General features: G+C 36.2%; 1 protein-coding gene across 4 annotated transcripts in view; it reads left to right on the forward strand.

Annotated features, from left to right (window-relative positions):
* CACNA2D1 (calcium voltage-gated channel auxiliary subunit alpha2delta 1) overlaps window positions 1-15208 on the forward strand; it is a 427875-nt gene that overhangs the window by 72974 nt on the left and 339693 nt on the right. For all 4 annotated transcript variants that reach the window (XM_032190143.1, XM_032190125.1, XM_032190134.1 and 1 more), the window contains exon 3: window positions 10143-10259. In XM_032190143.1, coding sequence (XP_032046034.1) covers window positions 10143-10259 — 117 coding nt within the window. The remainder of the gene's footprint in view (window positions 1-10142; window positions 10260-15208) is intronic.

Raw genomic sequence — 15208 nt, forward strand, 5'->3', positions numbered from 1 at the left:
GGTCTATGTGCCTAACACACAGATGGTGGGAGTCAGCTGAAGCACTCAGATTGGCAGCAGATTCCCAGTCCATGCTTTCAGATTTTCACATCCCTGGATAAGTCCATAGAGTTTATCTGAGATGAGTGACTTTTAAGAGACCGGTCTCTGATTTGAGCTGCCCTGGAGCATGAATGTTCAGGAAGGCTTCCTTCTGCCAGAAGGAATTATAACCTAGCGGTAATTTTCTGTTGGACTTATTACAAATTCCAGCAAAGATACTGTTATGTTCTCGAAGCTCCACAGATAGAGGCATGTCACTAACTTTTTCTGTAGAAGCTGTCATATGCCACTAAATTTTTATGTAGAGAAGCTGTCATATAGAGCTTTCCTTGATCTCTTCATTAACTGTATAGACATATGTGCAAGGGGAGACTTTAGCAGCTTTCTTGAAATTAACGTAAAATTTCTATTTGCATGTGTCTTCTCTACTGTCATCATAGGTGGTCTGAAATTCTTGGTGTGAAAGGTGGCTTGACAGACAAGTTGGCAGTAAATGTTTTAATTCTTACTATTTTTCTCTTTAATGGAATGAATTAGTGAATACTTTATATAAATTTGGAATTATTTGGAATTATTAATTCAAGCAATTAAGCTGATACAGAGAATTTAAATTTCCTTTTTTTTTTTTTTTTTTACTAGCTTTACTCTCTCTCTCTTTTTTTTTTTTTTTTTTTTTCCCTTACTGTATTTATCAGGTTGCATTCAGCTTGAATATGGTTTAGCCAAAGGCAAAGAGTTTTGTACCTCATGCTGTTCTCTGATGAACTACCAGATGGACCTAGGGGACATATGGCCACATTCCAGAATACACTACATTCATCCTTGTTAAGATTAAAGTAATGGAGAGTTTTATTACTAAGAAAAGTATAAAAGAAATGTGAGATCTTGATTTTTTTTGTTTGTTTGTTTAAAGTAGGTTTGATTTCAAGAATAACATCCCAAATGCAATTAGTTTGCATTTCTCTGAAGACCTTTTCTATGGACTTTGCAAGTCTGAATTTCATTTGGTTGTTCTGATTGTTATAGATTCTGATTAATTTGTCACTATTTTAACCCTGAATTTTTAGGCACATGACTTCTGATCAAACAGAAATATATTGATGTGAATGTGTGCAGTCTCCATCCTTCATCACTCCTGAAACTGGAAAAAAAAAACCACTAATGCCTCAACAGGTGTAGGCATACCATGAATAACCATGAAGCTGTTCACTGCATGCCCTGGGTGTACTCTCTAGTGCTCTATGAAAGGAAAGCAAGTGTTTAAAGAAGTTGAATATTGGAATCAAGGAGTCTTTCATATGCAGGCAATAGATTGTGGCATCGAGTCAGGTTCATAATGGCTGGTCTCAAAAGTCAGAAAATATTGTATCCTTTCTGTTCTCCTTTTGTTTCTTTTTATTTTATTTAAGAGAACAGAAGTCTAAAATATTTTTTAACCTCAAGTAAAATAGAGGAATTTTCAGTCATAAAACCTAAACACAACTAAATTTTAAAGTGTCATTTGGAAAAGAAAATTAAAAACAAAATTAACAAAACAAAAATCACAGGTGTTTTGAAATTATTGAAGCATTTCTTGGAATTTCATTGGATTACTGGTTTTATATTAGATGAAAATTCCCTGAGTTCACACAATTTCTACGAGTGGTTCTATCAGGTCTATAACCACAGTTTTCTGTGAATGTGCAGTTTCTTACACTGTTTTTCTCAGGAGCAGAAGGAGAAAAATCTAAAAACATGGAACCAACTCTAAATTTTCTTCTTTTTCAGTAATTTATAATGTAATAGATCGTTTATCAGAAATTTGGAATGGGTGAGTGGGCTGAGTATGAGGCTAGTGCTCTGAAACGCCTGAATTGTAAGCATAAATTAGCTATTGTACACCATTTACATTTGTGTCTTTTGCCTCATCCCTAAGGCAAGGACAACAGTTTGCTGTTGGAATGGGGTGTGGTGGTGGGAAATGAGTCCAAGATTACTTTTAGAATGGAATCTCTTGACTTGAACATTGTTATGAATGGGTTGTTACAGTGAAACCTAGGAATTTCATGTAATCATTGAGAAGCTGGAATCCATTTGCAAGAATTTAAACAATATATGAGATAGGTTAGAGTGGTTAGGGATTACCAAAATACAGAAACTGAATTTTTATAATACAGTATTTACAAAGGTATGTCTCATTTGAGTGGTATACCACTGCCACTGCTATGCTCTACAACCAAATACTAAAGCTGGAAATGTTAAAAATAGAAAGTTAAATGTTAAAATCCTCCAAACTAATTTCTTTTGAGTTTACACATTGCTAACCAATGTCAAGAGGTCAGTAAAATTAAATCACTTTTAAAAATGCAGCCTGGAAAATTTGAAGACACATCTGCAAGTTCTCTTTGTAATCCAAATGGAAATTAAGAGACTGTCAAAACACAGGGAGCCTCATTTATTATTTGCAGATGCTGCTCTCCCTCTGTTCCCTTAGCAATAAACTGGCATTTTGAAGAGTTCCTTCTTCCAGCAGGCAAAATCAGCTGTAAGTCATTAAGAATAGGTGGATGCATTAAAAAAGCTTCTTCAGACTCAAGGGAAGGAAGGGGTAGCCTAATATTACTGTAGTTTTAATTACTATTTGATGATCTGGATAATCTTTGTGCAAAAAATGTTCTTGGTTCATTTACAGCTTTCCACTGGTTTTAACACTAATAAAAATTGTCCTAAAACTAAGAAAAGCTGTCCTATTCTTGCCTCACTTTGTGGTCATATACAGATGATGGTTGTAACTAATCAAGAAAGCTAATCAATTTCCACATTTTCTGGTTAGTAAAACATCAAAATAGAATCTGCTATGAATAAATATAACATTTGGGGAGAGTCAGTAGGTGTTAAATGGCATTAACAGCAGCTGAGGCAGGATAAAATTTCCTAAAAGTAAATGAGTTTGACAAATGAGACAAGTGTCCACCTCAAAATATGCCAGAAAAGCACGAGAAATATAAAACATTTTTTTCTATTTTTCTTCTGTTACAACAAAAAAAAATAACTTGTAAACATTCTACTCACTGCATGGGTTGGGATTCAAGGGTTCTCATCCAGTATCAACTAAAAATTTGAGCTAAAATCTGAAAATGCTGTGAAACCATTAAATGATGTAGTCTTGTTACTTAGTACTCTATCACTGTGAAACAAAATCACATGCCTTAACTACATTTTTTCAATTAAGGGGGATTTTCAGATCCATCTTTGATGTTGGTACAAAAGCAGAGGTACTCATGTTTTATGAAGATTTGAATGCAAAATAACAATTACAAAAATTACTTCTTAATTTTAAAATCCTCTAGACTACTTTCTTAATTATCAGCTGTTGAAAGTGTCTGATGATTCCATCCTGCAAAGTATCCCTGATTATCTGCTTTCCTTTGAGTAGGCACCTGAGTGAGCCAATTGACTCTGGCACTACTTAGATTCTTTCTGATGTTAACTGAGGCATAAGTGTTTCCAAAATGGTGTAGAATTGAACTCAGCCTGCATGTATTACCTAGGAATGAACTCTCTGTGATAATTTCTTTCCTAATGTGTACATCACTGCTATGGTATGGCATGGTTTTCAAAGTGGCAGTTGCCATGTCACATGTCATCTCAGATCTGAACAGCAGTCAGTGATCAGGCAAGTGATTCAGAAAAGCAACAGATACAGTAAACTATTGTTTTTTCCTTTGTGTTATTGTCATGAATTTCAAGAATGAAGGCATCAGGGGGTTGCTAGGGAGCAACTGTAATCTTATTTATACATATATAAAAGCAGAGAGTAAGACACGTTTAAAGTACTCAGTCTGATTTCTTTGTGTACCGAACTTGAGAAGGAACACTTTTCAATATGTTCTGCAATGGATCACTTGTATCCATGTGATGGATCACAAAGAAAAGAAGCATCTTGTTGAAAAAAAAAAAAAAAGAAGTTCTCTGACATGTATTAGAAATACAGATTGTAACTTTGTAAATAAGATATGATAGTGAGAAGACAGAATTTGTTCCCTTTGGGTAGATTACATAGTTGTCTATGACTGTTCAAAATTTGAGTTAAAGGACAATACCCACAGCAATAAAAAGTTAGCAGTAATAATCACTCAAGTAGATTGGAGTGATTTTGTCTTCTTGCCTGCTTCCAAGATCCGTTCATATGTTTAGATGTCTGTCAAACAGTCACCCCTTCTTTTCTTTTCTCGCATATGTGAGATCAGGACATGTCACTTCATGTCTCTCATGAAGCCAAAATTGAATAATTTGTTGATTTTTTTTTTCTGATAAAACAGTATAATTTTGTCAGAATATTTGTTTTCAAAACTTTACCTGAAATTTCAGTAAGAAATGTACTTTTTTATTATTTATTTATTTATTATTAATTTTAAGCAAGACGATTCTTTTCTCTCCAGGAATAATTTTTTGGGTCAATCTATATCATTTTGTTTCAGAAGGGGAGAGGGGAAACGGAGAGCAGTGAATGAACTCAACAACAATTCTGGACTGAGTTAAAGTAGATTTATAAATTAGAAAAACTTTTTAAGTTACATGTTAGCTATATTTTTATTTGACACTCTGATATGGTTCATTAAGCAAGGATTTTGCTTCATTCAAGAACAGTAAGTCAACTCTATTGTCTAGATAAGGGACCCTATTGTCTAGATAAGGGGCAGACAAATACTCTGAGAATAAAACCTTTGGATGTGCCTCTTTCTTTCAGTAGCTATAAATGTGAGTTGGGATGCTTGCTTAGCCTTAGTTTTAGAAATCTCAGAGCTACATAAATCTCAAACTAAGTGTTAGCAAAGAGCAGACATTGCTCATCAGTTCTTACTGGTTTCAACAGAGGATTACCCAATGCACAGAACCAGCTTTGATGTTGAGTGGCCCAGCCTGTCAGCTGGGCTGGACTCCAGCAGTGACCTCCAGACACTGGGATCTTTCTGCATCTAGCCCCCCAGCACTGAAGACTCTGAACGTTCTTTTAGTTTGAGGACAACTCTGTACCTAAGTTATTTCTTTGCTTTTGTGACATACTCTGCAGCAGCTAATAAGTACTCTGGAGTTGCTGGTGCATGAGTTGTGCATTGGAAAGGTGCTGGCTTTGAATGTGGTGTCAGATTAGCTCTTTCTCAGCCACAGGTAGTAAATCTGGGATGGCTTCATAAAGAAACGTGCAAATACCTGTGACAAGTGTTCTCCAGTTCTCCTAGTTCCAGGTGGTTAATGCTGAGGTAATGTTTCCATTGTATAGCAGCCACCTGAGTCAGGGAGGGAGGGGGGATTTTAGTTTTGTGCTGTTGTAAGGGAGCTGGATGCTGGTAGCAGTCTATCAGCAGCTTCAGAACTGAGAGGCAATGAACCAGGTCCAGGATTCATCCAGGGCCTCCAGTTAGGAGCAAAAGGAGATGGGGCTAGGGACAGGCTGGAAACAAGGCTACAATGTGGGTCTGAAGTCAATCAAAGAGATAGGACTGGAAAAAAAGCTATAACAAACATCTGAGAGGTCCATCTAGGAGATTGACTACATATGGCATAGGTCCAAGGTCCATTCAGGAGTTAGGGCTGAAAAAAGTCATACCTACAGAGTAGCTGCCCAGGACTAGGCTGAAATGGAGCCCATGCACAGGGGTGCAGGCAGAGGATCCCTGTGAGGTAGGTCATGGTCATTAATTCCCATCAGCTTACTCAGGACCTTGACACAGGTCAGCAGAGATACATGCTCACCCACAGGCATGTAACAAAAATAAAAACTGTTGAGAGACCTATAAAAAGACCAGAAAACGAGTTCATAAGCAGGCCCCCATCACAACAGAAGGCAAGAGACTTTTTGGTAGGACCTAGAGGGAACTGATCAAGGGATGCCTTCTCCAAAAGTAGGGGGAGGGCAAGAACAGATTAATAGACAAACTCTTAATTAATTTGTGCTCAATTCAAATTTTATTTAAAAAGTTAACTGCTTTAGTATATAAGCTTGTAAAACCTAGCTCCAGATTTCAAAAACACTCAAAGTATCTCAAAGCTTTTGTTGATTTGTGGTCTGAAGCACAGTAGTGTCTTTGAACAGTAGTTTTACCTTCATGATAGTCTTCAGCTGGTCTAGACTGATTATAAATATTGATTGTTCATCAAGGTGTCACACCAGCCTAGCTAGGCTATCTGATGTTGGAAGTAGTATCAAAGTAGCACAAGCATAATAGATTTATTTACCTTTGTACAGACAGGTAAGTTGAGGTGTTTTGTTTCTTTATTCCAAAGCACATTTTAAGGTAGGAAAAGACATATTATTATTGGTTAATGGTTACAATTCTGAGTTTGGACTTCTGAAGATCTCATCTCATATGACATCTTACATCCATACGAGTACTTGGTGGTGGAACTGAGATTGGTGTGTACGCATCCCAGACCTGTGTTGGGACCTTGGCTAGGTTAGCACTGTTTGAAGAAACATCTCCTTTTTTTTTTTTTTTTTTTTTTTCCTTAAATGGAGAAATGGACAGTTAATATAATAAATAAAAAAGGGAATGGAATTTTGCTGTAGTTTAGAATGACTCAACATAAATTATTATTCTTTGTTACTTGGGTAATCTTTTGAAATAATGCCAAGACTGCTGACCATCCAAAACAGATAATTTATCACTCTCAGGAACTTGTATGAGAAGCTAGCTTTTCTACCTGTAATAAAGCATGAAGGCCATTTAAATGAAATTGCAGCCTTAAAGCCCAGCCCAATGCCTGCCACAATGTAGCAAGAGTCATGCGATGAATGTACATCTTTCAATTTGTACAGAAATGTTTGACTTTCCCTGGCAAGTCTGGTAGAAAGAAAGAAGAATGTCTCTTTGTAGGGGATTTATAAATATGTCCTTGAAGAATGAGTGGAGAGGGACATGTTCTGCTGAGGAACAGGCAGTTTTTTTCATCTTTACCACATTCAGCTGTTGTCCTTGTTCGTGTGTTGTTCCATACTCATATGACACCCACCTCCACCCCCATCATATTTCTTCTTTAAAACCTTGCAGTTTATTATACCAGAATAAATATTTAGCATTTAGAAAGCCATCTTTCCTGAATACAAAAGTCCATGGCTATTGACTTCAGAGAAAAATTAAAGCATTTTTTGTGCTATGACCTTATGGATTTTACTTAGTCATGCAATGAAGCTTTATTCTCTGAAAAATGCTAGGGTTTTACTGACAAATTGGAGAGCTTTTAGCAGAACATTAGTGATTAAAGTACTAAAAATGATTTTAGATGTAAAAGCCAGCAGAAACTTACATTCACTTGGTCAAAGCAATTTCATAAATTGTATTCAAATTAGCTCTTCTTAACAAGCCATGGAGCCTGCCAAATTGCATTTTGAAAGGCGAATGAGCACACCTTTGCTGATAAGACCCTTTATGGCTATTTGAGATGAGCTTTTGCTAATTGTGTTTGACTGCGAGGTGGGAGGCTTTGAGAATGAAAAGTTTGTTACAGAGAGCCAAATTCTGAGGCGTGTATCATTTCCCCATGTGCTGCTGCACTGAACTGCTGCAGTGTTAGAACTGAGGTAGAGAAAAGGGGAACAGGCAACAAATAAATTATGTACACCCCTCTTAAATAATTAGTGAATGTTTCTTACACTGTTCCTTGGTAGCTCTCATGCTTCAGGAAAATAAAGGAGTGTGTTAAGTTCTGAGTTATTTCTGATGCCTTTTGTTTAAGATGTTGTGGGATAAATCGTCCACCAGTGATACTAACAGGGGAGATAGGTGCTACAAGTCCTGGAGTAGCGTAACATGGGGAGAAGTCAGCAACTCAACTCAGTTAGTTGCTGACTCAATATTGGAGATCTTGTGCAAGACTCAGTCTTTTTTTTTTTTTTTTTTTGGGGGGGGGTGCAGGGGGTGTTGTAGAGTGGAGTGAGTGGGAAGGAGGGAGAGAGGTGTTGATTTTCATTTTTTTGATTTAAAGACACACAGTAGTTTCTGAAGCCAGCCTTGTAGTTGGGGTCTCTCAGTGGCAGGACCAATAATGCAGGTTACGAAGGTTTTAAGTTGAAGTATGAACAGGACTGCCATCAGTTGTGGCTGTTATCTCCTTGTTAAGTGGTTCAGGCTTTTGAGCTATTTTTATAGCTGGTAAAAAGAAAACATTTCTTTTTATTATTATTATTATTAAGTATGCTCCCACTAGACCACACTTTGATAGCCCACAGCTTTCAAGTCACCCAGGATGGGAGGTTTGGGAACAAATTGCCTATAGGAGTGGTGTGTATGAAAAACTGGAATGTTTTCAGATGGGGGTTTACAGGGTCAAGTTTGCTGTAAGAGTGGATTACACATAGGGATGAAAACGTGTATTTTTCATCCAGGTTCTTGAACCCTTACAAGTATGGCTTACTATAACTTTGCTCTGTACTCAAAGGTTAATTCCAGATTCAATTTAACTCAGAATCCTGTGCAAATTTGATGTTTCTCAGGGAAAAAGCTAAGATCTAAAATCTGTAGTGATTGGTTGTAACATAAAATTTATTACTGTTTTTTGAGGGGTAATTTTCAGCTATGCTATTAAACTCTTTTATCAACAACAACAACAAAATGAGATTTTGTTGTGTTCCCAAGATAAAATTTCTATGTGACAATTTTGAAAATCAAGCACCTCAAAAACATCCAAACTATAATCAGTGTTCGTTATAAACTATCTTTCTTTATAATGGTTTTCTACTCTGGATGCACTGAATTTTTAGAACTATTGCTACTATACCAAGAATTAGAGCATATTCCAGTTATTTAATTACTGATGGAAGGATAACATTTCTGTAGGAAAATAAATAAATAAATCAGTGTTCTGAAATTCAAAATTGATGGAAACCTTTGACAACTTATGAGACATGCCTGATAAAAATTTGCAGATATAACTGTAGTTGTCAGAAATTTACTTGTGATAACACCCATCAGCTACAAGCATCAGAGGGAGACAGATTTGGTGAGTCTTTTTAAGGTCTCCATAGCTTTAACCCGAAAAACCTGGCAGGGCTGGTAGACTTAGCCTGGTCTGCAGTTTCTCAGTTCTTGCGCTGGCTTGCAGCCAGCACATTAGTGCTGGACCTGTTCCTGTGTGTGCCTGGAATTACTTCCCAGGAGACAGCACAGCCCCATCAGGCAGCCTTTCAGAAAGGCAGAGTACTTGAGTAAACTCAGGCCATCTGTTGGTTGCATAAATTAGTTCTCCCCATTTGCCCATCTAGCCATAAGGTATCCACTTTTTGTTTTCTTTTGCCAAATAATATATTTTTCTTTCTCTGTATAGTTCTATCCAGGACAGACATAGGCAAATGATTTTTTTTCTATTTTTTTTTTTCTTCTTTACTTCTCGTGGTTGTACATTGCTCATTGTAGCGGCTTTGTTTAACAAATCAAATTATCTCATTTATATGTGCTCTGCTTTGTAAATAGCTATGATTCCTCACCAAAAATGACCTTTATTCATGACAAGGAAGAAACATCCCTTGCCCCCTTCCTCTTTTTTACCCCCCCCCCCCCTTTTTTTTTTTTTTTTAACATTTCCCTTTTGTTGTTTTGTTTTGCCTTTTTTCTCTTATTTATTTTTCCTTCCTCTTCCTCTTCTCTTTCCTCATGAATACTTATACTATAATATGAATAAATAGATAAGGGACTAAATCGATTGCATTAGCATAATTTAAATTATTTACTTCAAAAGCATGTTGGTTGTTCAGTATTCAAGTAAAAATTAAATTCAGCAGTGATTATTTGGTTTCAGCTTCAGTCATTTTAAAAGATCTCTCTTACTTTTGTCTTAGCTCTCTATGAGAACCTGATTCCTTGAGAATTTAGAAGTTGAATATTCAGTCACTAGAATCAGTCAGTTTTGAAGATTTATTAAGTGGTTTTTAGTGGCACCTTTTACCAATCAAACAAAAATGTGAAGTATTTCTTTCGTGAAGCACATTGGGATTATCCTAACAACAATCTTTCTGTAGATCTCTAGTAAGAACAGAGGATTTACTGATATTTGTTCTGTCAAGTCACTGCTTATTTTGAAAGTCAGTTGCCATCTTAATTTATTTCAATTTTTTCCTCTTTCAGATATATTTGAAATACAGAGATTTGTATACTGTAGAAGCCAACAACCCTCGTCAGCTAGTGGAAATTGCAGCCAGAGACATTGAAAAACTACTGAGTAACAGGTCCAAGGCCTTGGTGGTGAGTACTAATTGGTTAGGTTTTTTATTTAGTATTTTTTAAAATGTATATGTACTGTTGAAGCATGATTTTATTGTTATTTTTGCTGCCTTATACACTTCTACTTGCTATACACTTACGGGCAGTGTCAGCCTGATGTTTACAGAACATGACATGTAGAAAGATAGCTCACAACTTCATGGTAGAAAATGAACTCATTAGTTAGTTGGCATAGGGCAGATGCTTATAATATTGATGGGCAGACTAGGAAACATGGCCAAGTAACAAATCAAATTATAAATAGATCAGAAAATAGCCCTCTAAGTGATGCACATGAATGTTTATGACTTGAAGATCACTGTACTCTACAGTCATGATCTTGGGGAAACAAGAATTGAAGATTTTTCTTTAAAAAGTGATTTAAAAATAATGGTGTCTTTGAAGTTATGTTAATTTTGGTATTATTGCTAAATAAATCTGTTGATATTTGTTTTCTTCATCTTTTCAATTCCTCAGTCTTTCTTGATGGTAACAACTAATTATTCTCTTTCAACAAATCTAGCCATGTGTGAATCACATTTATTTCTAGACCTATTCTATTTCTGACTTGATAATTTAATTTGTATTTCAATCATGTTTTGTATCAGCAAAGTTAATCCTGAGCTACTAGTGTGAGGATTGTGCTGCATGATGATCTCACAATTCTTTATGGTTTAAATAAGCAGCAGCTATTTTTTGAAAATGTTTTTTTTTTTTGTCAGCAGTCCCTTTCCGTTCTGTCTTACGAAAGGCCAAACCTGGATAATTGCTTTTTATGACTCCTACTTGCAAAAATATGAATTCTGTAATGTAGTTTGCCTTTCAGACAATAGTCACCAAATACACACAAGGGGGACCTGGATGAATTCATAAACATACCTTTTATAGAGTGGAGCTATTAGAAATAGGCTTAAAGGACAGAACAGCAGGTTGGGATTCCCTGAGCAGTAGTATATCCACTTTGACTTGCAGATGATTTTGGATGTGTCATTTGAAGTGTAAGTAAGAAGAAAGAAGGATTAATTCACCAAACTTTAGACATCTACTGCGTAGACTGTGTGGACGTTAAAACTCTGCTGGTTGCCCTAAAGTCCCTTTTTGTTCAGTGGAACAAAGCAGGCACTTCTCAGCCAGGACTGATCTGAAATGTTCTAAGACTATACAGTGGGATGAGCTTGGACTCAATACTCCATAGTCCGGAGTATGGACTTCTCTCTTCTTTATCAGAGGTGCCTAGATGTATATATATCTATGCTGTTGGTGTGTAAAGCTGGGGGAAATGAGTTCCACTCCAGCAGTCCTTCTATCAGCACAGTTTGACTTAGCTGAAGAATCAATCTGCATGCTATGCTGAGAACTAGCTTTCTTGTAGGAGATGAGAGGAAACTAGGGAAGTCATTTGCTTAGTCAGTTGTCCATGCATAGGTACCACAGGAGGTATGTGTTTTCCTGCTGCTTCTGCTTAGCAGGAGTTCACTCTTGCAGTTTCTATAGCTTCCCTAACATGTAATGTAAATCAGTGTTGTCTGGGAAAAAATTCTCTGTGCTTCAGTTAAATGGGTGGAAAATTGTTTGCTTTCCTTTTGTAACTCAGTGGGCATGTGTTTATGTAGCTTTCTGTGGACTTTGTATTATTACTGCAAAATATTATGAGTCATTTATAGACCTGTGTGAATACACCATTTTTTCCATCAATTTTCCATGAACTCATGCAAGTCTGATACGTGTAAGTTATCACAGCCAAATTTTATTATTTTCCCTAGACTCATGATTCTAGTAGAGATTTTTGCATATGTATGGTGTTTTTTCATAAAACCTTAAGAAAATGAAATAAGTGTCTCATGCTTAGTTTAGAAAAGATTCCAGAACAGTTTTTTCTGTGAAGATGGAGGAAGAAGGGTGTCCCATCTCATTTTAGATGAGCTCTTGATCATTCTTTCAGAAGGGTAATATGATTCAGTTCCCTGAAGTAAAAGAAGACTAAATTAGGGAAAAAAACATTCTTTCAGTGCAGCCTCTCTCTCTCTCAAAAAAAATATTTTTCAGAAATTCTCGGATAATTTTAAATGTTCAAGTCAATAAGGCAAATAAATTCCTCCAAATGTATTAGTGGCTTAAGACCTATGACTTTAAAACCAGTTTTATTAGTTTAGAGGATGTGACTCATGATGTCTTTAGTGCTTGAGGTTGGCATTACTGACAGTGCTGCAGTGAATGTACAATACTTATTATTTTTAGCTGCATGCTATCATTTTAGGATGTGCACAGTGGTTCTCTGCATACCAGCAAGATTTCTTCATGACCTCTATATCAATCTTGCTACTTCATGCAGTGTAATTCACCCTCAGATTGCAATAATTTAGCTCCCCCCTGCTTCCCACAACTGAATTTGATTTTCCATCCTTTAAATACTAATCAATGCTATTTCTTTTTAGTGTTAGAACACCTCTAAAGTTTTTAATGTGACTTTTTTTTTTTTTTTTTGCCTGGGAATCGCAAGAATTTACAAACATTAACTACATGATTACAGCACAAATGTAAGATCCTTTTTCTTTTTTTCTTTTTTTCTTTTTTTTTTTTTTTTGTGGTAAACTGATTGAAATGATCTTTTGAAACTTTTTTCTACTCTTGTTCAAGAAGAACTGAGCTGGCTTATGTATATAAATATCTGAGGAGAGGGTGTTGAGAGGATGGAGCCGGTCTCTTTTCATCTGAGCCCAGCAATAGGACGAGAAGCGATGGGCACAAACTGAAGCACAGGAGGCTCAATATGAGGGGGCACTCTGAGGGTGACAGAGCACTGAGACAGGTTGCACAGAGAGGTTCTGAAGTCTCCTTCACTGGAGATATTCAAAACCCAACTGGATACCATCCTGTGCTATGTGCTCTAGGTGATCCTACTCAGCAAGGGGGTTGGACTAGATGATCTTCAGAGGTCCCTTCCAACCTCAGCCATTCTGGGAATCTGTGATTTTGTGATTCTGACTTGTAGAGGTTGTCAGATTCTTAAAGTTTGTCTTGTGAAAAATTTCTGTGAATGTTGTGGGAGCTTTTTTGTCCTAAATTTATCTGTCTATCTATGGTAATCTATTGTGCTTTCTTAGTCACTCCTATTTTGTTTGTTTTTAATTTAAGTATGTACATACATTTTAAAAGTTTGTCAAATACATTTTTTTTCAGAAGACATTTCTGGGTATGATCAGTCAATAGACGGTTCCTGAGAAAATGTACTTTTCCTTATGTATCAAATGCCAGACACAGCCAAAGCCATACATTCAAAAATGAGTATTACCTCTCAAATTAGTAAACCCAAGTCAATGGTGATTAAGCTTTTAATGTGATTTTAATTGTTTGTTTTAGCTTCTAATTTCTGATTCAGACATCTTTCTTCTCAACTATTACCAAGGTTAGCTGTTCTGGGAAGTTCTGTTATTGGTTCTTTAAAAATATGTGTTTCTTATGTATATTCATGTACCCAGGGGCTTAGTCTGATTTAAAAATAATAAAAATAAAGGGGGTGAGGGGGAAGACCTAAAAAGCATTACCTAAGGGGAGAAATACCCTTTTATTAACTTAACCCCTAGTCAGATCTCTTTGCTGACTCATATTTTACATCATTATCAATTCTAGATCACTTTGCGTTGTTTTCCCTGATGCCATCATCTTAAGAGCTCCTAATGGCTCAGGTATTTGTACTGTCTTTTCTATTTGCAGTTCTCCTGGGTTTATATCAGAGCTTTCAATGACTCCTGTTTTTAAATTTTCCTATTTTAGGAAGGTTTTTTATACATGAGACACTTGCTTGTTATCTCCTGAATCTGAGCTGATACTTTCTACTAAGATAATTTCTTCACCTTCCGTATGTTTGCTGCTTCTTTTTCTTTTCATGGACTATCTTTATGCTTGCATTTTGTAAACTTTATGTAGTGAAGCTGAATTGTTTATCTGAAGTTTAAGTCATCTTAAATCTACAGGGTCACATTTTTTCTGAAATTAGAAGTGGAGTTGAACATAACTGTTACTAATGACTGCACAGAGAATTTTACTGTTAGGGCTTATGTGACTCAAAGTGTTAATTAAGACCTGAATCATGAAAAGAATTTGATGGAAGAGGATTATACATCCTCCAGTAATGCCATGAGGAAGGTGCCAGTGAAGGTTATCAGTGGTGTCATTGCTCAAACACTAGCATACTACGGAGATGGCTATGATTTTTCCTAGGCATGCTACACAGACAATCTCTGGGCAAGGTTATAATAAGTATTAGTGATGACTTTTCTAATACTATGTTAGCATCCCTTGAGCTGCAAGAGCACTTTAAATGAAAAATAACACTTGTATACTACATTATATTTGTGTTTTCATGCACCTTTATGCTAGAAAATTATATAATTAGGAAAGATAAAATTACTTCTGTGCATTACACAAGAAAGACTTGAGTAATTTGGAAAAGCATTATGATTTCATTTCTGGTTTATATATGAAATGATTTTAAGGAAAATTTGGACAAAGATGACTTGTTCCACTCTAAAGAAAGAAATTCTACTGTTGTTTTTCAATGTGTATGAATTTACGCTAATATGAAAAAATGTTTGTGAGCAGCTTTAAAGGTGGTTGAAATAGGTGTATGGCTGGGCATGGGGAAAAGGGAAAGCCCTGATCTGAACTCAGAGGGATTTGCTAAATGACTTTTGCCAGAAAATGAGGACCATAGCACAAAAAGCAAAGATGAAAAGAACACAGAGGCTTTTCTAGCAAATTGCAATGGAGAAGGAGGGTTGTATCAGCTGTAAGGAGGGAGACAAGCACCAGCTCATGGTCAATGATGTCAAAGAATGCCATGTGTCAGGGCCTGCTGTTTAAACAGTGAACATGTCTTTTTTTGCTTTACTGTTGATTACTATTGCATACTTGCCTGTCTTAACTCTTAC

Source organism: Aythya fuligula, chromosome 1 (assembly GCF_009819795.1).
Source record: "Aythya fuligula isolate bAytFul2 chromosome 1, bAytFul2.pri, whole genome shotgun sequence".
Lineage (NCBI taxonomy): Eukaryota > Metazoa > Chordata > Aves > Anseriformes > Anatidae > Aythya > Aythya fuligula.